Here is a 22666-nt window from a genome sequence, read left to right as displayed (position 1 = left end):
ATGGTATTAGGACCTATAGTGAAGGTTAAAGCTGATGTCAGTGAAAGCAGTTTCCCCAAGAAAAATGAAAAAGCTCAGGGACCCCAAAAACAAGAGGGAGAAGGCTGAGGATGGGAAAATATAGGACCCTGTTAAGATCTAGAGTGGGACGTGCCTAGAAGCGCACCTGAAAAAAGGCTGGGCCTATGTGGCTGACAGCCAGCACAGAGATGTCCCAACCATGACTGCTGCTGGTGTTCCTCCCTCCCGATCGAAACAAAGGGGGGGATATGTGGTGGTGAGGTATCCCACCAGTGTTTGGACAGAAGATTCTCAACCAGGCAGGCAGTTTCCTCATTCTTTGCTAAAATCCATTTTGGGATCTGGAGCCCGGGCATTTTGTAGCGATCCAGGTGGGATGAAATCCCCAGTCCTGGGTCCAGGTTTTGAGATCCACCAGCATCCTGACTGGTCAGGTGTGTGTGCTGGGCTATTTGTAGACACCTGACCATGGTTCTGGGCTCCACCCTCCCGAGGAGTCCAGGCAAGCAAGGGAGAAGTGTGCATGTCTGCATAGATCGGTCTGTCAGAGCAGACAGAGGGTTCCAAGCTTGTGGGCTGGAAAAGGGTACTGGGTGTACAGGAACTCTGTTAGAGCCGAGAGGGCTGAAGCATAAGTCTGAGTAGCAGTGCTGCCAAAGAGCCAGGTGGCTTGGTATTTTTGGTTTTACTTATATTGTTGCTGTGGAAAGCTGAAACCCCTGTGTGGGCAACTCTTCTGTTATTGGACATTTTCTTTCTTTAATAAAACTGGGCCTACAAGCCTTTAAAACAGCATTTCTGGCATGGACTCATTGGTAAGCTCTACCCGTAAGCTAAAACAACCCCTGATGTTACAGGGGGTAAAACCTTCTGGGGCTGAAGTGGTTACGTTTTGTCTACCAGGTTACAAGGTAGAGTGAAATATTAGATTGGGATCGGAAGGTCTGAATGGCACATAAGTGCTAGTTTTTCTTGGCATCAGATCATTTGTATAGATGGCTCAAAGTTCCCTTTAATTCCAAAGGTTATTGGATTCTGCGTTGACATCAGCATTAAGCTTGGCAGAACTCTTGACCATTTGGGGGAAAGGAGGAAGGACAATAAATAAAAGAAATAGGAAGCTTGCTAGCCTTTCACTGAGTGAAACAGAGCTCAGAGCATCTCCTCCTTCTTTGTAAACATTTGTAGTAAAACACCATGGCAGCTACTGAGGACTCATCAGACTCCACATTACGGAACAGGAATAGTGACCACACCAAGGACCAAACCTGCGCAAAACAAAATGGTAATTACTTCTTGTGTTTAGGTCTGTTTGAGTATATGTATATGTATGATTTATGAATGCTATGCTGTCAACAGTGCTTTAATAGTTTATTTAATTTACCTGCACACTGGGGACAAAATTCAGCTTAGTTCACACTAGTGCTGATGCATAATCATGTATTTTTCAGTGTGTTTTTTTCTTGTAGTGCATTTTCATGCTTCAGGAGATGGAGACTAATAGTTAAACACAAAACCCAGCCGTAAATACATTTTCATGTGGTCCAATTAAACACACTATACTGTACCTAGGGTTGCCACCTTTTCTTCCAGCCAAACCCGAACATTTTCACGGCGCATGGCAATTTTTTTGTAGTACACGCTATAGGATTGTAAAATACCTTGGGTTACCCAAAAAGAGTAGTAATGAAGTGTGCTACAGTGAACAGTTGCTATAGCCAAATTGCATTAACAGTGGAGGGACTTAAAGGGGCATGATTAAATAAAACAAAAGCATTTAGTGTACCCATAAAATATGATTTGATTAATAAAAGAAATGTCAGTTACAATAGCCTACCTTAAAATTGGACACTGTCAGTCAGTAGGGCAGTAAATTGTGTCAGTAGAGCAGTGGACAGTGTCAGTAGAGCGGTAAATGGTGTCAGTAGAGCAGTGGACAGTGTCAGTAGAGCAGTAAATGGTGTCAGTAGGGCAGTGGACAGTGTCAGTGGGGCAGTACATGGTGTCAGTAGGGCAGTACATGGTGTCAGTAGATCAGTGGACAGTGTCAGTAGATCAGTGGACAGTGTCAGTAGATCAGTGGACAGTGTCAGTAGAGCAGTGGACAGTGTCAGTAGAGCAGTGGACAGTGTCAGTAGAGCGGTAAATGGTGTCAGTATAGCAGTAAATGGTGTCAGTAGGGCAGTGGACAGTATCAGTAGACCAGTAAATGGTGTCAGTAGACCGGTAAATGGTGTCAGTAGAGCGGTAAATGGTGTCAGTAGAGCGGTAAATGGTGTCAGTAGAGCAGTGGACAGTGTCAGTAGAGCAGTAAATGGTGTCAGTAGGGCAGTAAATAGTGTCAGTAGGGCAGTGGACAGTGTCAGTAGGGCAGTGGACAGTGTCAGTAGAGCAGTGGACAGTGTCAGTAGAGCGGTAAATGGTGTCAGTATAGCAGTAAATGGTGTCAGTAGGGCAGTGGACAGTATCAGTAGACCAGTAAATGGTGTCAGTAGACCAGTAAATGGTGTCAGTAGAGCGGTAAATGGTGTCAGTAGAGCGGTAAATGGTGTCAGTAGAGCAGTGGACAGTGTCAGTAGAGCAGTAAATGGTGTCAGTAGGGCAGTAAATGGTGTCAGTAGGGCAGTGGACAGTGTCAGTAGGGCAGTAAATTGCGTCAGTGGGGTAGTAAATGGTGTCAGTAGGGCAGTAGACAGTGTCAGTAGAGCAGTAAATTGCGTCAGTGGGGTAGTAAATGGTGTCAGTAGGGCAGTGGACAGTGTCAGTAGAGCAGTGGACAGTGTCAGTATAGCAGTAAATGGTGTCAGTAGGGCAGTGGACAGTGTCAGTAGGGCAGTGGAGTGTGTCAGTAGGGCAGTAAATGGTGTCAGTAGGGCAGTGGGCGGTGGCAGTGGACAGTGTCAGTAGGGCAGTAAATGGTGTCATTAGTGCAGAGGACGGTGTCAGTAGGGCAGTAAATGGTGTCAGTAGGGCAGTAAATGGTGTCAGTAGACCAGTGGACAGTGTCAGTAGACAGTGTCAGTAGGGCAGTAAATGGTGTCAATAGAGCAGTGGACGGAGTCAGTAGGGCAGTAAATGGTGTCAATAGAGCAGAGGATGGTGTCAGTAGGGCAGTAAATGGTGTTAGTAGGGCAGTGGGCGGTGGCAGTGGACAGTGTCAGTAGACCAGTGGACAGTGTCAGTAGGGCAGTAAATGGTCTCAGTAGAGCAGTAAATGGTGTCAGTAGGGCAGTGGACGGTGTCAGTAGGGCAGTGGACGGTGTCAGTGGGGCAGTGGACAGTGTCAGTAGGGCAGTGGACAGTGTCAGTAGGGCAGTAAATGGTGTCAGTAGGGCAGTAAATGGTGTCAGTATGGCAGTAAATGGTGTCAGTATGGCAGTAAATGGTGTCAGTAGGGCAGTGGACAGTGTCAGTAGAGCAGTAAATGGTGTCAGTGGGGCAGTAAATGGTGTCAGTGGGTCAGTACATGGTGTCAGTAGGGCAGTACATGGTGTCAGTAGGGCAGTACATGGTGTCAGTAGGGTGGTAAATGGTGTCAGTAGAGCAGTGGACAGTGTCAGTAGAGCAGTAAATGGTGTCAGTAGGGCAGTAAATAGTGTCAGTAGGGCAGTGGACAGTGTCAGTAGGGCAGTGGACAGTGTCAGTAGAGCAGTGGACAGTGTCAGTAGAGCGGTAAATGGTGTCAGTATAGCAGTAAATGGTGTCAGTAGGGCAGTGGACAGTATCAGTAGACCAGTAAATGATGTCAGTAGACCAGTAAATGGTGTCAGTAGAGCGGTAAATGGTGTCAGTAGAGCGGTAAATGGTGTCAGTAGAGCAGTGGACAGTGTCAGTAGAGCAGTAAATGGTGTCAGTAGGGCAGTAAATGGTGTCAGTAGGGCAGTGGACAGTGTCAGTAGGGCAGTAAATTGCGTCAGTGGGGTAGTAAATGGTGTCAGTAGGGCAGTGGACAGTGTCAGTAGAGCAGTAAATTGCGTCAGTGGGGTAGTAAATGGTGTCAGTAGGGCAGTGGACAGTGTCAGTAGAGCAGTGGACAGTGTCAGTATAGCAGTAAATGGTGTCAGTAGGGCAGTGGACAGTGTCAGTAGGGCAGTGGAGTGTGTCAGTAGGGCAGTAAATGGTGTCAGTAGGGCAGTGGGCGGTGGCAGTGGACAGTGTCAGTAGGGCAGTAAATGGTGTCATTAGTGCAGAGGACAGTGTCAGTAGGGCAGTAAATGGTGTCAGTAGGGCAGTAAATGGTGTCAGTAGACCAGTGGACAGTGTCAGTAGACAGTGTCAGTAGGGCAGTAAATGGTGTCAATAGAGCAGTGGACGGAGTCAGTAGGGCAGTAAATGGTGTCAATAGAGCAGAGGATGGTGTCAGTAGGGCAGTAAATGGTGTCAGTAGGGCAGTGGGCGGTGGCAGTGGACAGTGTCAGTAGACCAGTGGACAGTGTCAGTAGACCAGTGGACAGTGTCAGTAGGGCAGTAAATGGTCTCAGTAGAGCAGTAAATGGTGTCAGTAGGGCAGTGGATGGTGTCAGTAGGGCAGTGGACGGTGTCAGTAGGGCAGTGGACGGTGTCAGTGGGGCAGTGGACAGTGTCAGTAGGGCAGTGGACAGTGTCAGTAGGGCAGTAAATGGTGTCAGTAGGGCAGTAAATGGTGTCAGTATGGCAGTAAATGGTGTCAGTAGGGCAGTGGACAGTGTCAGTAGAGCAGTAAATGGTGTCAGTGGGGCAGTAAATGGTGTCAGTGGGGCAGTAAATGGTGTCAGTGGGTCAGTACATGGTGTCAGTAGGGCAGTACATGGTGTCAGTAGGGCAGTACATGGTGTCAGTAGGGCAGTACATGGTGTCAGTAGGGCAGTGGACAGTGTCAGTAGATCAGTGGACAGTGTCAGTAGACCAGTTGACAGTGTCAGTAGACCAGTGGACAGTGTCAGTAGATCAGTGGACAGTGTCAGTAGGGCAGTAAATGGTGTCAATAGAGCAGAGGATGGTGTCAGTAGGGCAGTAAATGGTGTCAGTAGGGCAGTGGGCGGTGGCAGTGGACAGTGTCAGTAGACCAGTGGACAGTGTCAGTAGACCAGTGGACAGTGTCAGTAGACCAGTGGACAGTGTCAGTAGGGCAGTGGACAGTCTCAGTAGAGCAGTAAATGGTCTCAGTAGGGCAGTGGATGGTGTCAGTAGGGCAGTGGACGGTGTCAGTAGAGCAGTAAATGGTGTCAGTAGGGCAGTAAATGGTGTCAATAGAGCAGAGGATTGTGTGAATAGGGCAGTAAATGGTGTCAGTAGGGTAGTAAATGGTGTCAGTAGGGCAGTGGGCGGTGGCAGTGGACAGTGTCAGTAGGGCAGTAAATGGTGTCATTAGTGCAGAGGACGGTGTCAGTAGGGCAGTAAATGGTGTCAGTAGGGCAGTAAATGGTGTCAGTAGACCAGTGGACAGTGTCAGTAGACAGTGTCAGTAGGGCAGTAAATGGTGTCAATAGAGCAGTGGACGGAGTCAGTAGGGCAGTAAATGGTGTCAATAGAGCAGAGGATGGTGTCAGTAGGGCAGTAAATGGTGTCAGTAGGGCAGTGGGCGGTGGCAGTGGACAGTGTCAGTAGACCAGTGGACAGTGTCAGTAGACCAGTGGACAGTGTCAGTAGGGCAGTAAATGGTCTCAGTAGAGCAGTAAATGGTGTCAGCAGGGCAGTGGATGGTGTCAGTAAGGCAGTGGACGGTGTCAGTAGGGCAGTGGACGGTGTCAGTGGGGCAGTGGACAGTGTCAGTAGGGCAGTGGACAGTGTCAGTAGGGCAGTAAATGGTGTCAGTAGGGCAGTAAATGGTGTCAGTATGGCAGTAAATGGTGTCAGTATGGCAGTAAATGGTGTCAGTAGGGCAGTGGACAGTGTCAGTAGAGCAGTAAATGGTGTCAGTGGGGCAGTAAATGGTGTCAGTGGGGCAGTAAATGGTGTCAGTGGGTCAGTACATGGTGTCAGTAGGGCAGTACATGGTGTCAGTAGGGCAGTACATGGTGTCAGTAGGGCAGTGGACAGTGTCAGTAGATCAGTGGACAGTGTCAGTAGACCAGTTGACAGTGTCAGTAGACCAGTGGACAGTGTCAGTAGATCAGTGGACAGTGTCAGTAGGGCAGTAAATGGTGTCAATAGAGCAGAGGATGGTGTCAGTAGGGCAGTAAATGGTGTCAGTAGGGCAGTGGGCGGTGGCAGTGGACAGTGTCAGTAGACCAGTGGACAGTGTCAGTAGACCAGTGGACAGTGTCAGTAGGGCAGTGGACAGTCTCAGTAGAGCAGTAAATGGTCTCAGTAGGGCAGTGGATGGTGTCAGTAGGGCAGTGGACGGTGTCAGTAGAGCAGTAAATGGTGTCAGTAGGGCAGTAAATGGTGTCAATAGAGCAGAGGATTGTGTGAATTGGGCAGTAAATGGTGTCAGTAGGGTAGTAAATGGTGTCAGTAGGGCAGTGGGCGGTGGCAGTGGACGGTGTCAGTAGGGCAGTGGACAGTGTCAGTAGGGCAGTGGACAGTGTCAGTAGAGCAGTAAATGGTGTCAGTAGTGCAAAGGACGGTGTCAGTAGGGCAGTAAATGGTGTCAGTGGAGCAGTAAATGGTGTCAGTGGAGCAGAGGACGGTGTCAGTGGAGCAGAGGACGGTGTCAGTGGAGCAGAGGACGGTGTCAGTGGAGCAGTAAATGATGTCAGTAGACCAGAGGACAGTGTCAGTAGACCAGTGGACAGTGTCAGTAGGGCAGAGGACGGTGTCAGTAGGGCAGAGGACGGTGTCAGTAGGGCAGAGGACGGTGTCAGTAGGGCAGTAAATTGTGTCAGTAGAGCAGAGGACGGTGTCAGTAGGGCAGAGGACGGTGTCAGTAGGGCAGTAAATGGTGTCAGTAGAGCAGAGGACGGTGTCAGTAGGGCAGTAAATGATGTCAGTAGACCAGAGGACAGTGTCAGTAGGGCAGTAAATGGTGTCAGTAGAGCAGAGGACGGTGTCAGTAGGGCAGAGGACGGTGTCAGTAGGGCAGTAAATGGTGTCAATAGAGCAGGGGACGGTGTCAGTAGGGCAGTAAATGATGTCAGTAGACCAGTGGACAGTGTCAGTAGACCAGTGGACAGTGTCAGTAGGGCAGAGGACGGTGTCAGTAGGGCAGAGGACGGTGTCAGTAGGGCAGAGGACGGTGTCAGTAGGGCAGTAAATGATGTCAGTAGACCAGAGGACAGTGTCAGTAGGGCAGTAAATGGTGTCAGTAGAGCAGAGGACGGTGTCAGTAGGGCAGAGGACGGTGTCAGTAGGGCAGTAAATGGTGTCAGTAGAGCAGAGGACGGTGTCAGTAGGGCAGTAAATGATGTCAGTAAACCAGTGGACAGTGTCAGTAGGGCAGTAAATGGTGTCAATAGAGCAGAGGACGGTGTCAGTAGGGCAGTAAATGGTGTCAGTAGGGCAGTAAATGGTGTCAGTAGAGCAGAGGACGGTGTCAGTAGAGCAGAGGACAGTGTCAGTAGGGCAGTAAATGATGTCAGTAGACCAGAGGACAGTGTCAGTAGGGCAGTAAATGGTGTCAGTAGAGCAGAGGACGGTGTCAGTAGGGCAGAGGACGGTGTCAGTAGGGCAGTAAATGGTGTCAGTAGAGCAGAGGACGGTGTCAGTAGGGCAGTAAATGATGTCAGTAAACCAGTGGACAGTGTCAGTAGGGCAGTAAATGGTGTCAATAGAGCAGAGGACGGTGTCAGTAGGGCAGTAAATGGTGTCAGTAGGGCAGAGGACGGTGTCAGTAGTGCAGAGGACGGTGTCAGTAGAGCAGTAAATGGTGTCAGTAGAGCAGAGGACGGTGTCAGTAGGGCAGTAAATGGTGTCAGTAGACCAGTGGACAGTGTTAGTAGGGCAGTAAATGGTGTCAATAGAGCAGGGGACGGTGTCAGTAGGGCAGTAAATGGTGTCAGTAGGGCAGTGGCCGGTGTCACCCGGTGAGAACTGTATATATGGCTGGTGTCTGGGGGAGTGAAGAACAGTATTTATGGGGGGACTGTATATATGTATAGTGTATGGCGGGGGGAGGGGGGTGTATGGTTGGGGGATGGGTGTATGTATAGTTTATGGTGGGGGAGAGGGGGTGTATGGTGGGGGAGGGAGTGTATGTATAGTGTATGGTGGGGGAGGGGGTATGTATAGTGTATGGTGGGGGGAGGGGGTGTATATAGTGTATGGTGGGGGGAGGGGGGTGTACAGTGCATGGTGGGGGGAGGGGGGTGTATAGTGCATGGTGGGGGGAGGGGGTGTATAGTGCATGGTGGGGGGAGGGGGGTCTATATAGTGTATAGTGGAGGAGGGGGGGTGTATGGTGGGGGGGGCGTATGTATAGTGTATGGAGGGGGGTGTATATAGTGTATGGTGGGGGAGGGTGTATGTATAGTGTATGGTGGGGGAGGGGGGTATGTATAGTGTATGGTGGGGGAAGGGGGTGTATACAGTGTATGGTGGGGGGAGGGGGTTGTATAGTGCATGGTGGGGGGAGGGGGGTATGTATAGTGTATGGAGGGGGGTGTATATAGTGTATGGTGGGGGAGGGGTGTATGTATAGTGTATGGAGGGGGGTGTATGTATAGTGTATGGAGGGGGTGTATGTATAGTGTATGGAGGGGGGTGTATGTATAGTGTATGGTGGGGGAGGGGGTTGTATAGTGCATGGTGGGGGGAGGGGGGTGTATATAGTGTATGGTAGGGGGAGGGGGTTGTATAGTGCATTGTGGGGGGAGGGGGTGTATGGTGGGGGGAGGGGTGTATGTATAGTGTATGGAGGGGGGTATGTATAGTGTATGGAGGGGGTGTATGTATAGTGTATGGTGGGGGAGGGGGGTTGTATCGTGCATGGTGGGGGGAGGGGGGTGTATATAGTGTATGGTGGGGTGGGGGGGTGTATGGTGGGGGGAGGGGCGTATGTATAGTGTATGGAGGGGGGTGTATATAGTGTATGGTGGGGGAGGGGTGTATGTATAGTGTATGGAGGGGGTGTATATAGTGTATGGTGGGGGAGGGGTGTATGTATAGTGTATGGAGGGGGGTGTATATAGTGTATGGTGGGGGAGGGGTGTATGTATAGTGTATGGAAGGGGGTGTATATAGTGTATGGTGGGGGAGGGGTGTATGTATAGTGTATGGAGGGGGGTGTATGTATAGTGTATGGTGGAGGAGGGGTGTATGTATAGTGTATGGAAGGGGGTGTATATAGTGTATGGTGGGGGGAGGGGCGTATGTATAGTGTATGGAGGGGGGTGTATATAGTGTATGGTGGGGGAGGGGTGTATATAGTGTATGGTGGGGGAGGGGTGTATGTATAGTGTATGGGGGGGGGGTGTTTATAGTGTATGGTGGGGGAGGGGTGTATATAGTGTATGGTGGGGGAGGGGTGTATGTATAGTGTATGGAAGGGGGTGTATATAGTGTATGGTGGGGGGAGGGGCGTATGTATAGTGTATGGAAGGGGGTGTATATAGTGTATGGTGGGGGGAGGGACGTATGTATAGTGTATGGAGGGGGGTGTATATAGTGTATGGTGGGGGAGGGGTGTATGTATAGTGTATGGAGGGGGTGTATATAGTGTATGGTGGGGGAGGGGTGTATGTATAGTGTATGGAGGGGGGTGTATATAGTGTATGGTGGGGGAGGGGTGTATGTATAGTGTATGGAGGGGGTGTATGTATAGTGTATGGTGGGGGGTGTATATAGTGTATGGTGGGGGAGGGGTGTATGTATAGTGTATGGAAGGGGGTGTATATAGTGTATGGTGGGGGAGGGGTGTATGTATAGTGTATGGAAGGGGGTGTATATAGTGTATGGTGGGGGGAGGGGCATATGCATAGTGTATGGAAGGGGGTGTATATAGTGTATGGTGGGGGAGGGGTGTATGTATAGTGTATGGGGGGGTGTATATAGTGTATGGTGGGGGAGGGGTGTATGTATAGTGTATGGAGGGGGGTGTATATAGTGTATGGTGGGGGAGGGGTGTATGTATAGTGTATGGAGGGGGTGTATATAGTGTATGGTGGGGGAGGGGTGTATGTATAGTGTATGGAAGGGGGTGTATATAGTGTATGGAGGGGGTGTATATAGTGTATGGTGGAGGAGGGGTGTATGTATAGTGTATGGAAGGGGTGTATATAGTGTATGGTGGGGGAGGGGTGTATGTATAGTGTATGGAAGGGGGTGTATATAGTGTATGGTGGAGGAGGGGTGTATGTATAGTGTATGGAAGGGGGTGTATATAGTGTATGGTGGAGGAGGGGTGTATGTATAGTGTATGGAGGGGGTGTATGTATAGTGTATGGTGGGGGGAGCAGAGGTGAGAATACTGTGAAATCCTGACAATGAAAAAAACTTACCTTACAAGCTGTCTGCAGTCCCAGCGATCTCTGCACACATTCAAGAGCAGCAGAGAATAGGGAGGCTCCGCCCACCTCCTTGTCTCTTCTGCAGCCAGCCAGAGGATTGGAGGAGAGCACCATGGAGGCTCCGCCCAACTCCTTGCCTCTTCTGCAGCCAGCCAGAGGATTGGAGGGGAGCACCATGGAGGCTCCGCCTCTGCCTCTGTGTCTGACTCCCGTCCCGCACTGACACTGAACAGCAGCTGAAATAAAGCAGTGCTACGCTGCTGCGGACCCGAAATGGAGGAGACTCGGCCGCGCAGGGAGCCACTTACGGGTCTGAAATGAATAATGTGTCCGGGTCTCAGGTGGTCAGAGACCCGGGCACATGTTTCAAAACCCGTACTGTCCGGGTGAATCCCGGACAGGTGGCAACCCTAACTGTACCAAAAGAAGCACTTGCACTGTTCCAAAAATTGTACTACAGTTATGTGTGTGGTTTTGTAAGTGACAGTGATCGATCAATACTGCACTTGGGTGGGCTGGGCGGAAGGGGCAAAACGCAGGTGCTAGCAGGTACCTGGGCTGATCCCACTAACAATGCGTTTTTTTTTTTTTTGAAACCCTAAACTGCTGGGGATGCTAGTATAGATCTGATCAGATATTGATCTGTTCAGATTCTATACCACTAAGGGAGGTGTATGCTTTGTGCGTGGGTGTTAGCGGTACTGGCACTAACCTAGTGCTGCCTGGGGCGACACAGACCCTATCTGACCCTAAAACCTAATTGATTTCACCCGCCGGGTGAACAGGGGGTTAAACCTTTATTGGGTAATAAATGGCGGGTGCCCTGATGCTAGAAAAAGCGAACTACCTAACCAGCGTCACCCGTAACACTTATACAATGATCACTGGTGAAAGGGTTAACTAGGGGCAATCAGGGGGTTAAAACCTTTATTAGGTATTATATGGGGGTACTTATTGCTATATAAAAACTGGGGTGAAAAGTGTGCCTATGTGTCAGTGGACTGTTGGTGCACTTACTTGGATGTCTTCTCTCCTCGCTGTCCTGTCAAAAAGACCGCCACGAGGAGATTGACATCACTTCCTCCCTGCCTGTGTTTACAATACACAGGCAGGGGAAGCTTCTAATTCGCCAGGAGCGATCGAGAGGGGATGGCCAGAAACCAACGGCCATCCCCTCATCCTGGATCGCTCCTGAAGCGAAACGGACCGCCGCAGCCAGCGGGAGGGGGTCCCATCGGACCCCCCACCCGCTGGAAGGCAAGCACGTACCGGTACGTGCTTGTGCCATTGTGCTGACGTACATCTCCATGTGGCGGTCCTTAACTGGTTAACCAGTTATTTATTTATTTTCAAAATTTTCCATAATTTTTTTTTTTTTTTTTGTTTAGCAAAAAATAAACCCCCCAGCTGTGATTAACCACTTGCAGACCGGACCATTTTGCTGGTCAAAGACCAGACCACTTTTTGCGATTCGGGACTGCGTCGCTTTAACTGACAATTGCGCGGTCGTGCGACGTGGCTCCCAAACAAAATTGACGTCCTTTTTTTCCCACAAATAGAGCTTTCTTTTGTTGGTATTTGATCACCCCTGCGGTTTTTATTTTTTGCGCTATAACCAAAAATAGAGCGACAATTTTGAAAAAAACGCATTATTTTTTACTTTTTGTTATAATAAATATCCCCCAAAAATATATAAAAAAAACATTTTTTTCCCTCAGTTTAGGCCGATACGTATTCTTCTACATATTTTTGGTAAAAAAAATCGCAATAAGCGATTATTGATTGGTTTGCGCAAAAGTTATAGCGTTTACAAAATAGGGAGAGTTTTATAGCATTTTTATTAATAATTTTTTATTATTTTTTTTTTTACTAGTAATGGCGGCGATCAGCGATTTTTTTTTTTTTTATTTTTTTTTTTTTTTTATTGTGGGGGACCCATCGGACATTTTTGACACATTTTTGGGACCATTGTCATTTATACAGTAATCACTGCTATATAAATGCAGTGATTCCTGTGTAAATGACACTGGCAGTGAAAGGGTTAACCAGTGGGTGGCAGTGTAGGGGTTAAGTGTTCCTAGGGGTGTGTTACTAACTGTGGGGGGGTTGGGCTTTCATTTAGTGAACACTGATCTCTGCTCCAATCACATGGAGCAGAGATCAGCGTCACTAGTTGCTAGGCAGAATGGAGAAATGTTGTTTACACAGCATTTCCTCCATTCGACCGCTCCGTGAGACGATCGCGGGGATGCCCGCGGCGATCGAGTCCGCGGGTCCCGCGACCGGACTCACGGGAGTCCCGACCAGCGTGGGAGTGCGCTGCCGGCGGCGCGCTCCCGATGGCAGGGCGGCATTGAATATTGGACGTACCTGTACGCCAATATGCCTGCCCGTGCCATTCTGTCGACGTACATCGTCGTGCCCTGGTCGGGAAGTGGTTAAATACCACCAAAAAAACCTCTATTTGTGCAGCTGCGGGCATCATCCCAGTACTGTTTTATTTTTTTAGAGCCGGCTATCCAGCTATAACAACCGATGATGCTAAAAGCCGCTTGGCTATTATGCCGGAGGAGCGGGAGTGGACACCCCCCCCACTTTTACCGGGGCTCCCGATCCATCGGGACCCCCGATGAACAATCCGCTGCTTCTGGCGGCTAGGGACAAACTGGAATGGAGCCGTAAGCGGCTTCATTCCAGCCTCCTGATCGTAAACACGGAAGTGACGTCATGATGTCACTTCCCGTTTACCCGGCTGCCAATGGTGCCGGTTTAAAAAATATAAAAATACAGTATTCAGAATCGCCAAAAAATGGCGATCTGTATACTTTGAAGTGTAAAGGAGGGATCGGGGGGTGTTTTAGACCCCCCCCCCCCCGATCCCTCCATAAAGAGTACCTGTCACCACCTATTACTGTCACAAGGGATGTTTACATTCCTTGTGGCACCAATAAAAGTGATCACTTTTTTTTTAACAATTATTAATTTTAAAATTAAATAAGACAATTTTTTTTAAAGTGGCCAAGAGCTCGCGCAGCAAAGAAAACTCATACGGAAGTCGCGCTCGCATATGTAAACGGTGTTCAAACCATACATGTGAGTTATAGCTGTGATCATCAGAGTGAGAGCAATAATTCTAGCACTAGAACTCCTCTGTAACTCGTCGCCTATGGAAATTTTTAGGTACCGTAGTTTGTCGTAAAGCGTGACATGTTTGTTATCTATTTACTCAGCGTAACATCATCTTTCACATTATACAAAAAAAATTGGGCTAACTTTTACTGTTTTTTTTTTTTTTTTTTATTCATGAAAGTTTCCTTTTTCCCAAAAAGTTGCGTTTAAAACACCGCTGCACAAATACCGTGTGACAAACTATTGTAACAATCGCCATTTTATTCTCTTATAAATATATATATAATGTTTTGGGGTTCCAAGTAATTTAGGTATTTTAACTTGTAAACGCCAAATATCAGAAATAGGCTTAGTCATGAAAGGGTTAAGGTATGAATTGTTTACTTTTGACAATGATTATCTTGGTCATTTTGTTGCTTCATGGACTTGTCCTTATTAGCCCCTAGATTGCTACAATATTTTTTATCTTTTCAAATCTAGTGATTAGATACATACTGCCTCTCAGCTTTGCTGTTTCTAGCTAGGTACTTTGTGTTTCAGCTTGCTATCAGGCGCCCCATACACCATCTGTCTTCTCGATTTTAACAAACATACTAGGTGGTTCTGGCCCATACACCTTAGCATTGCCTAACAGGTGAGATTAGCCAAGTGTTAAACATTTTAATGCCTATCCTATCACTATTGTTAGTTATAACATATTGATCCTTTGACATATGCTTTTGTGCTTTAGGTCACTCTGTGGTCTGTTTATGCTCTCTACTATATTATCAACATTACCTAGTCTCTCTCTCTCTCTCTCTCTCCCCCTCTCTCCCTCTCTCCCTCTCTCTCTCTCCCTCTCCCTCCCTCCCCCCCTCTCTCTCTCTCTCTCTCTCTCTCTTTCTCTCTCTCTCTCTCTCTCTCTCTCTCTCTCTCTCTCTCTCCCTCCCCCTCTCTCTCTCCCTCCCTCCCCTCCTCTCTCTCTCTCTCCCTCTCTCCCCCTTCTAACTGAAAGAAGGAAAATATCTGCACTTCTTGCAAAATGATTCAGCAAAAGAAAAACGTGCATTTATATGGTATGAATGCCCTTCAAGAGGAGAGCTCCTATGTCTGCCCTTACCCTGAATGCATGGAAATCATTAGTCAATCTTGCAGTACCCTTATATAAAGAAACATACTCTAGTAGAGGATGTCCACTAAAGTTTCAAAAGGTCTAGAACATATGGCTAGAGTCTGAAATGACAACTGTAGAACAAGACCCTGTAGGTATATCGGTCTGATTTGATTTACATATAAGATAAGGTGCATTCTGACTAACCGCACACCTATAGCTGCCTACTTATTGGGAGATGCCTTTCGTATATCACATATGTGTAGCACTACCCCCAAAGGAGCTGCTGGTTATATTTTGGCTTACCGTTACCTTCTGCTCTCCTCGTTTCATGTCTAGGGGTCAACAGATCCACTTGAATGGATTTTATTTGCAAAACGTAGACAATGAACAGTCTCTTAAATTGGGATCAGAGGGTTGGAAAGGAAGTTCAGGTACTCTAAGCCCTTGTACACACGGTCAGATATTCCGATGGACAATGTCCGATAGGACCATGTTGTCGGATAATCCGACAGTGTGTGGGCTCCATCGGACTGTTTCCGTCGGAATATCTGACGGATCAAGTTTTTACAGCTTGGCTATAAAATTTTCCGACAAAATGATCCGATCACGTCAGTTCCGATCGTGTGTAGCCTAGTCCGACAGACAAGGTGCCACGCATGCTCACAATAAAATTCTGAGACTGAAGCGCTCGCACAGGTAAAACTACCACTTGTAATCGATATAGCACATTCGTCACGCTGCAATGTTAAAAATTCTTTCATGCAGTGCATTCTTTTTCTTTACAATGCTACAAGAATTAAGTTGTTTTGATGCTCGTATTCACACACACACACTTCTCCCAAACGTATTTCTTTCTTTATTGTTTTTACTCATTTCAGCAATACAATATTTTAATTTGTCACATCTACCCAATCTTTTTTTTTTTTTTTTTTACAGATTGCTCATCTTTGCATTTTTTTTGGTGTGTTTTATGTGTCAACTTACCACAACACCATTATTATCTTTTCTTTTCAAAAATTTTTATTGGCAACAAGTGCAAAGAATACAGAAGTATCAACAGTTCAGCACATATGGGATAAAAGAAATGAGAGCAAAATGTGCTACAAAACAGAACCGGTCAAGATACAATTTTTTAGCGTAGCGATACAGAGTACAGATTCCTGATCGATCAGATATGAGGCCCCAGCACCGCAACGGGCTCCAAGAGAAGCGCAACGCGTGGCGGGGCGGGGGCCTTGGCACATTTAGTAATCGGGGTAAATTATGCTTCAGTGTACAGAGGACATCATGGGGGGCTAAACCGTGACTAGTAAAGTCATATGTTACCTCAGTAGGTATCAAGGGTAGCAGGAGTGCACACAGAATAAAGAAAACAGTAGAGAGAGAAAGTGGGGAGACAGGGGGAAAAGATAGAGATAAAGAACTAGATAAAAGAAGGGGGGAGAAGAGAGCAAGGGAGATGGAGGGAGGGAAGGGGGGGAGGTCGGCCGACTCACACCAAATAAACAAGGACCATCGCCCGGTGACTGTACAGGGGGATGTGTGTACCTATGGATCCAGCAGGTGTCTGTCGAAATTCGGTGGTAGGAAATGATCAATCCATGGTTGCCATATTTTAGAGTGTCGGGGGATAGTGTCTAGAACAGTCGCTTCTATTCTGCTATGAATCATGGCTTGCGTGACCCGATTTTTCACTTCGGTGATATGCAGGGCTGAGGTTTTCCAGACTTTGGCTATCGTTTGCTTAGCTGCCGTAGTGAGTTGTAGAGAGAGGCGTATCTACGCTGTAGTGTAGGAATTTGGGTAGGAGTTCAAGAGGGCTAAAGTAGGGTCTGGAGCTATTCTTTCCCGGGTCAGAGTGGATAACATTTGCAATATTGTTGCCCAAAAACCGGGCAGGTCCACCAGATATGCATATGGGTACCTCTTTCTCCACAATTGCGGAAGCAGTTTGGCGAGTAGGACAGCAGGAATTTTGCGATCCTGTCCGGCACTAGGTACCATCTCATGAGAACCTTATAGCTCGCTTCGAGGGCAACAATATTTTGTGATGAGATTCTAGTATTGTGCCAAACACTAGACCAGTCCTCCTCATCTAGCGTTAGAGAGAGGTCTCTGGCCCACTATTATTATCTTTTTCATTTATTGTTTTCTTTTTTAATCTACAGGAGGTTGTTTGGTGTTGGTGCCCCTTGTTATTCATTTGACTTTGTATTTTTGAAACGTACCTGCCTACTCACAAATAAACTGTCCTTTTTGAAGTAGTCTTCAAGCAAAAAGAAACCCTTTATTTAGGTGTCAAACAAATAAACAGGAAGGCAACGCTGGAGAAACTAGTCAATTTGGCAAAGCCTTTGGCCCCCAGGGCAGACATGAACTAATTTGAAAATGCAAAATTGGTGGCCTGAGGAGTACATATCTCAGGGAGAGCAGTCTGGTCCAGAAGTCCAAGAGATCAGGAAGAGCAGATGCCATCTATGTCCCCAGGCTGTGGTTCTACAAGAGGCTGCATTTTCTGTCAGACCACACTGAACCCAGGCCATCACTCTCTGGTCTTCCTTGGGCACTTCCCTCCAAGCTGTGGCTCAGCTCCTGTAGTTGTGGCAGGAGGAGGAGCAGGAGGGCGATGGTCAACCTCCTCCTGGCTGCCACTTGCCACAGCCTCCTCCTGGCTGAGGTCTTCCTGTGTATGAAAATGGGACATAGTTTCAGTTTTGTGGTCATCAATCACACAATTTTGTGCTTATGACTGTTGCAAATTTGAATGTTACCAAATAGAACAGACTATCATTCTGAGCCCAGCATTTTTCATTCTTGTCCCAATAATTTTTGATCACTACTGTCTATTGATATGTAAACCACTTTGTTAAATCACAACTTACTAATCAATAATAACATCAAATGTACAACAAGAAATATGTTCAACAATGCTATACCTGTCTCAAGCTGGGCCCCTCCACATGTTGCTGCCTGGAAGGCCCAGGTTGGACATCAGAAGCCTCAGCTGGGGGTGAAGGAAGACTGGAGAGTGGTGGCGTGGGTTCCCCCTGGTCTGCCAGAAAATGCAGCTTCTCGTAGTACACCATCCTGGGGATATAAATGGTATCTGGATCTCCTGATCTCAGGGAATCCTGGTGCTTCTTTCGCTCCCTGAGATATGTACTCCTCAGGGCACCAATTTTAAACATCACATAGGTCATGTCTGCCTTGGGGACCATGATCTTCACCAAAGCAAAAAGGTTCTCAAGCGCTGCCTTCCTCTTTCTTCGGTCATTATAAAAGGGGTTGTTCTTCTGCCACAGGCAGGGCACCTCCCTTAGCAGATCAATGAATAGCCCCATAAAATTTGAGTTCTTGAAGGGATCCATCTTGTCTGCAAGACACAACACAAGACCAACCCTAATAATAATAATGCCATGCTAAACTAGTCTAATCTTGTCCCAACATAGGCCTATATAGAAGCAGTATAGGCTAGTGATGTACCAAGTTAAAAATTGTACCTTAGTTTGCACGATCGTCCTCACTCTGCTCACAGATCATACGTACGACACATGCGTGTTGCGTTTTTATATACAGTGCGCATGTGTGAAACTCCGCCTGCCCCAACGTTCTTTCTAGACTATTCCCCGCCCCTTCTTTCATTGCAGTGGGGAGAGCACATGGCGGAGAGAAAGCAGGTGCGCAATCAGAGTTCCCCTAACGAGGAGGAGGGCAAGGAAAGCCCAGAGCCTGAAACGTCCCAATCCTGGAGGAGAAGATTTAAAGCCTCAAATATGTGTTTTGGAGAGATGTTGCAGATGGTGGACATATTGAAGAGGAACGACTATGATGGGAAGTATGGACCTTACCCAAACCCAAATATCAGAAAGGCCAAGATCATGACTAAAGTTGTGAAGTCGTCTTCAGAAGAATTTTGGGGTACGATGATCCAAGGATCAACTGAGAAAACGCTGGTCAGACCTGAAACTGAGGGAGCACGATCAATACAGAAGGATCAAGCGAGTTCTTCAAAAAAGTAGTTGTCATGTGTTCATATTATTTTGCTTGCATACTGCTCCATGTGCTTTTGATTTAATGTTGTACAGTTTAAAATGGCCACTTTCAAGTTCATGGGTTCAATCGTTGGTACTAAACATCGTTTGTTAGCCCACTCCCAAAACGATGTTTTTCCAAATTACACTTCACTACATTTGTTCACAATGCAGGAGTATTCCAGCTTTAGAAAGTGTCCAAAATAATGTTCTCATGTCACGGTCAGGCTCAAAGACCAATTGCTATAGTAGTTGCAGGACTACCACTAACCAGCAGGATAGGAACACAGGCAGTCACCCTGGCAGATGACACAAGCTCACCTGAGGTGCTGAGTCTAAGTACTAACCGATAGACATGTGCATTCGTTTTCGTCCGAATGCATTTTCGTCCGAATTTCAGCTATTTTCGTTTTCGTTTTGACAAACGATAACGAAAGCACAGAATCCGAAAAACGAAAGATCCGACATAAATAAATGCTTTATTTTCGTTTTCATTGTTACAACAGTTCGATATAGAATAGGAGATTCAACATGACTCTGGCAATAACAATCTGTCTATAGAACCTGTGGTCGAATGTGCCTAAACTTACCTCTATTAGTCCAAGATTATATAGAGAAAATATTCGACAGAGAAAAAAGATTTGACAGAGAGAAAAGATTCTGCAAGTTACTGTCCTAAAAAGTGTTTGGGGACCGGGTCCTGCCCCAGGGGACATGGATCAATGCAAAAAAAAGTTTTAAAAACAGCCGTTTTTTTCGGGAGCAGTTTTTTTAATAATGATTAAAGTGAAACAATAAAAGTGTAATATTCCTTTAAATTTTGTAGGGGGGGGAGGGTTGTCTAAATGTCTATAGTATGCCTGTGAAGGGACGCATGTTTCTGGTGCTTAGAACTGTCCCTGCACAAAGTGTCATTTATGCAGGAAAAAAAGTCCTTTAAAATCACTCGCAGCTATTATGAATTGTCGGCTCCGTAATACAGAGAACACTCATTGAAAGTCATTGATAAAAAAAAAAATAATAAAAAAGCGTGGGGGTCCCCCAAATTCAGTTACCAGGCCCTTCAGGTCTGGTATGGATATTAAAGGGAACCCTGCCTCAAATTTAAGAAAAAATTGACGTGGGGGTCCCCCTAAAAATCCATACCAGACCCTTTATCCGAGCACGCAACCTGGCAGGCCGCAGGAAAAGAGGGGGGGACGAGAGAGCGGCCCCCCTCCCTCCTGAACCGTACCAGGCCACATGCCCTCAACATTGGGAGGATGCTTTGGGGGTCTGTGACCCCTCAAAGCACCTTTAGGAAAAAAAGTTTTTGATAGAGAGGGAATCTTCAAAGGCTAAGGATACCACGTCCCAGTATTAATGAAAACAACAAGGAAAAAGGAGGGGCCAAAAAGGGGCTGGAGAATCACCAACCCCAGGGACTTTAACGGTATCAAATCAAACAAAAAAAGTTTGCAAAAAAAGGTTATTGTATAAAATATTACAATTTTATTCAAACTAAACACAATTATAAATTAAACATTCAATAAAAGGGATGATTTAACATCAATTTACAAGACAGGATATATTGATATTCAATCCCATTTTTCACCACACAGAAGAAGTGAAGAAAAGGCAAGTTGCAATCATTCTCAACATGTTTCGCCCGAGATGGGCTTCTTCAGGAAAAACTGATTGAACAGCCACAGAACTAGGATAATAAACAACAAAAAATAAAGAAACAATGAATGTTACTGTCAATTGATACATAGAGTGACAATCAGTTAATAGGGTAAATAATCAATTGATAAGGATAATATTAGCATATATTAGATTATCAAAACAGATACATAGTGTATTTTAAACTGAACTACAAACTTAATTACAGTGAATATATATCTCACCAATCTTACCAATGCTCCAAAGACTTCAAAATATCAGACGAAAATCACTATAAAGTATTATTGACGAATCTGTAATCATTTAAGCGAAAAAGTCGCAAAACACGAGAGGTTTGTCGCCTAATTGGGAATCTGCAGAGAGACAAAAAACAATTGAGGAGTGTGAGGAAAAAAGGGATCCGATAGACCCTTTAAAAATAAGAGGGGTCAATTTGAAATTTAAATAAATATATCACATGATAGTTACCCAAATAATAATGTTGAATCAATAAAAAGTTGCTGGACAGAGATTTTGTGGGCTTCAAAAATAGGTCAAAGTCAGAATCCATATAGTGTATTAGCAGCAGGCATAATAAACACTAAAATAGAAAAAAGAATTCCTCTTAAAAAGGGAAGTCCCTTGTAATGAAAGATGAATGTATGAAACACAAGAAAAACGTCCAATGAGACCCAATTGAAAAGGGTCACCCACAGAATCCAGAGTACATATTTAAATGGTGGCTAAAGTAATCAGCTTACCCAGAGTTAGCTGCCTGGTAATTTACAGATATGCATCTTATTCCATCAATTGCCAAGAGGCAACTGATAGAGATGAGGGGTTTTAAGCCTCTCCAGCTCGGCTCCGTCTGACGTCACCGCCGAGCTGCGGGCGGAAAAAGAGCAAAGGGAAGAAGAGGCTGGTATCGGTTTCTATTATGTTGGTGCGCATCGGTTCCTATTACATTAGTGCGCATGCGCGGGCGTCACGTCGCGACTCCGCGCATAGGACGCAGTGCGTGCCGATGTCTCGGCGGCCATTTTAGAAAATCCAGGAACAGGACAACAGATACGTGCGGTTACACAGGAGTGTTCCGCACGACGTCAGAAGCCCAAACGGCCATTTTCAAAGAGGTACAGGGCTTATTCAAATAGGCAGATCAATAGTGACCCGCACAAAAGACGTATATCTCCGATAGAATAGTTGTGTCATAAGCCTATTCCTAGACTGCTGACAAAACTCAATGACCTGCATTAATTATACAGATTAGTGGAGAGCAGTGCGGCCAAAACATAAAAGACTACTATCCCCAGTGGCGTATTATGTCATATGCCTATTCCCAGAACACTGAGTAAATAGGTGCAATAAAAATGGTAAACCGCTCACGGGATTTTATTCCCAGGAACAATGTTCCGAGGGAAATGAAGGGAAAAGATGGAAGAAGTAGAACATAAATTAGGCTAGGAAATAATTCATAGTTTGTAGTTCATATCTTAACAAACGCACCAGTAGCTATCCTCATCATGTCAGAGCATAATGATGGACAGGATATGGATCAAACTAAAAAAAGAGAGGAAAGTAACAGACAAAAAATTGTTGGTTAAAAATATGACTATGGATAATGACAAAGAAAGGACCGAAAGCCGCCAAGAATAATCCCATTGAAGTGGGGAACATAAAGGGTTGAGACGCTGATTGATTGGCAGGTCACAACAGAAATATTTCTAGTTCCCCGGGGCGCCCATACAGAGACCCAGTTCAAGATATAGGCGACAAATCTCCAATTAAAAATCAAATTAATAAAGTAATTTGTTCAAAGTTTTAAGCTGGTTGGAGCGTTAGCAGATTAGGAAAACAAAAGACCAAAAAACGAACAAAAAACACAAACAAAAACAAAAAGACAGAAACATAGACAAAACCAAGGAAAAAAAAAAAAAAAAACACAACCTATAAAAAGGGTTTAAAGCTAAAGGCTTCGTTGAGGCCCGGTGCATCCGTGGCCCTGAGGTCAAAGATCCAGCGGGCCTCTCGTTGCAGAAGAATCTGATTGTAATTACCTCCCCTGTTCCCTGGACTCACATGTTCCAAAGCAAAAAAATGCATTTTGGTGTCATCAAAATTATGAAAGAGGCCCATATGGCGACTGATGGGGGTCTCCATTTTCTTTCCACGCACCAGGGAAACATGGTCCCTGATGCGGTGAAAGAAAGGCCTCTTTGTCTTGCCTATATAGTAGGCACCGCATTCACACATCATGATGTATACAATGCCTACCGATGTACAAGTGACAGAGAATTTAGGTTTATACAGTCGACTATTCGGCAGGAAAATTGAGTCCGAGGCAAAAATGTGCCGGCAAAAGCTACATTTATGGCACGGCCTAGACC

General features: G+C 46.2%; 1 protein-coding gene across 1 annotated transcript in view; it reads left to right on the top strand.

The window, feature by feature from the left end:
* The first annotated feature begins 1196 nt into the window (after window positions 1–1196).
* LOC143983792 (sterol O-acyltransferase 2-like) overlaps window positions 1197–22666 on the top strand; it is a 287433-nt gene continuing 265963 nt past the window's right edge. The window contains exon 1 of the mRNA XM_077483879.1: window positions 1197–1306. Within this exon, the coding sequence (XP_077340005.1) occupies window positions 1219–1306 (88 nt within the window). The 5' untranslated portion in view covers window positions 1197–1218. The remainder of the gene's footprint in view (window positions 1307–22666) is intronic.

This window comes from Lithobates pipiens, unplaced genomic scaffold (genome assembly GCF_037356315.1).
Source record: "Lithobates pipiens isolate NorthernLeopardFrog02 unplaced genomic scaffold, aLitPip1_a1.2 Scaffold_16, whole genome shotgun sequence".
Classification (NCBI taxonomy): domain Eukaryota; kingdom Metazoa; phylum Chordata; class Amphibia; order Anura; family Ranidae; genus Lithobates; species Lithobates pipiens.
This window is presented reverse-complemented; position numbering and strand designations above follow the sequence as displayed.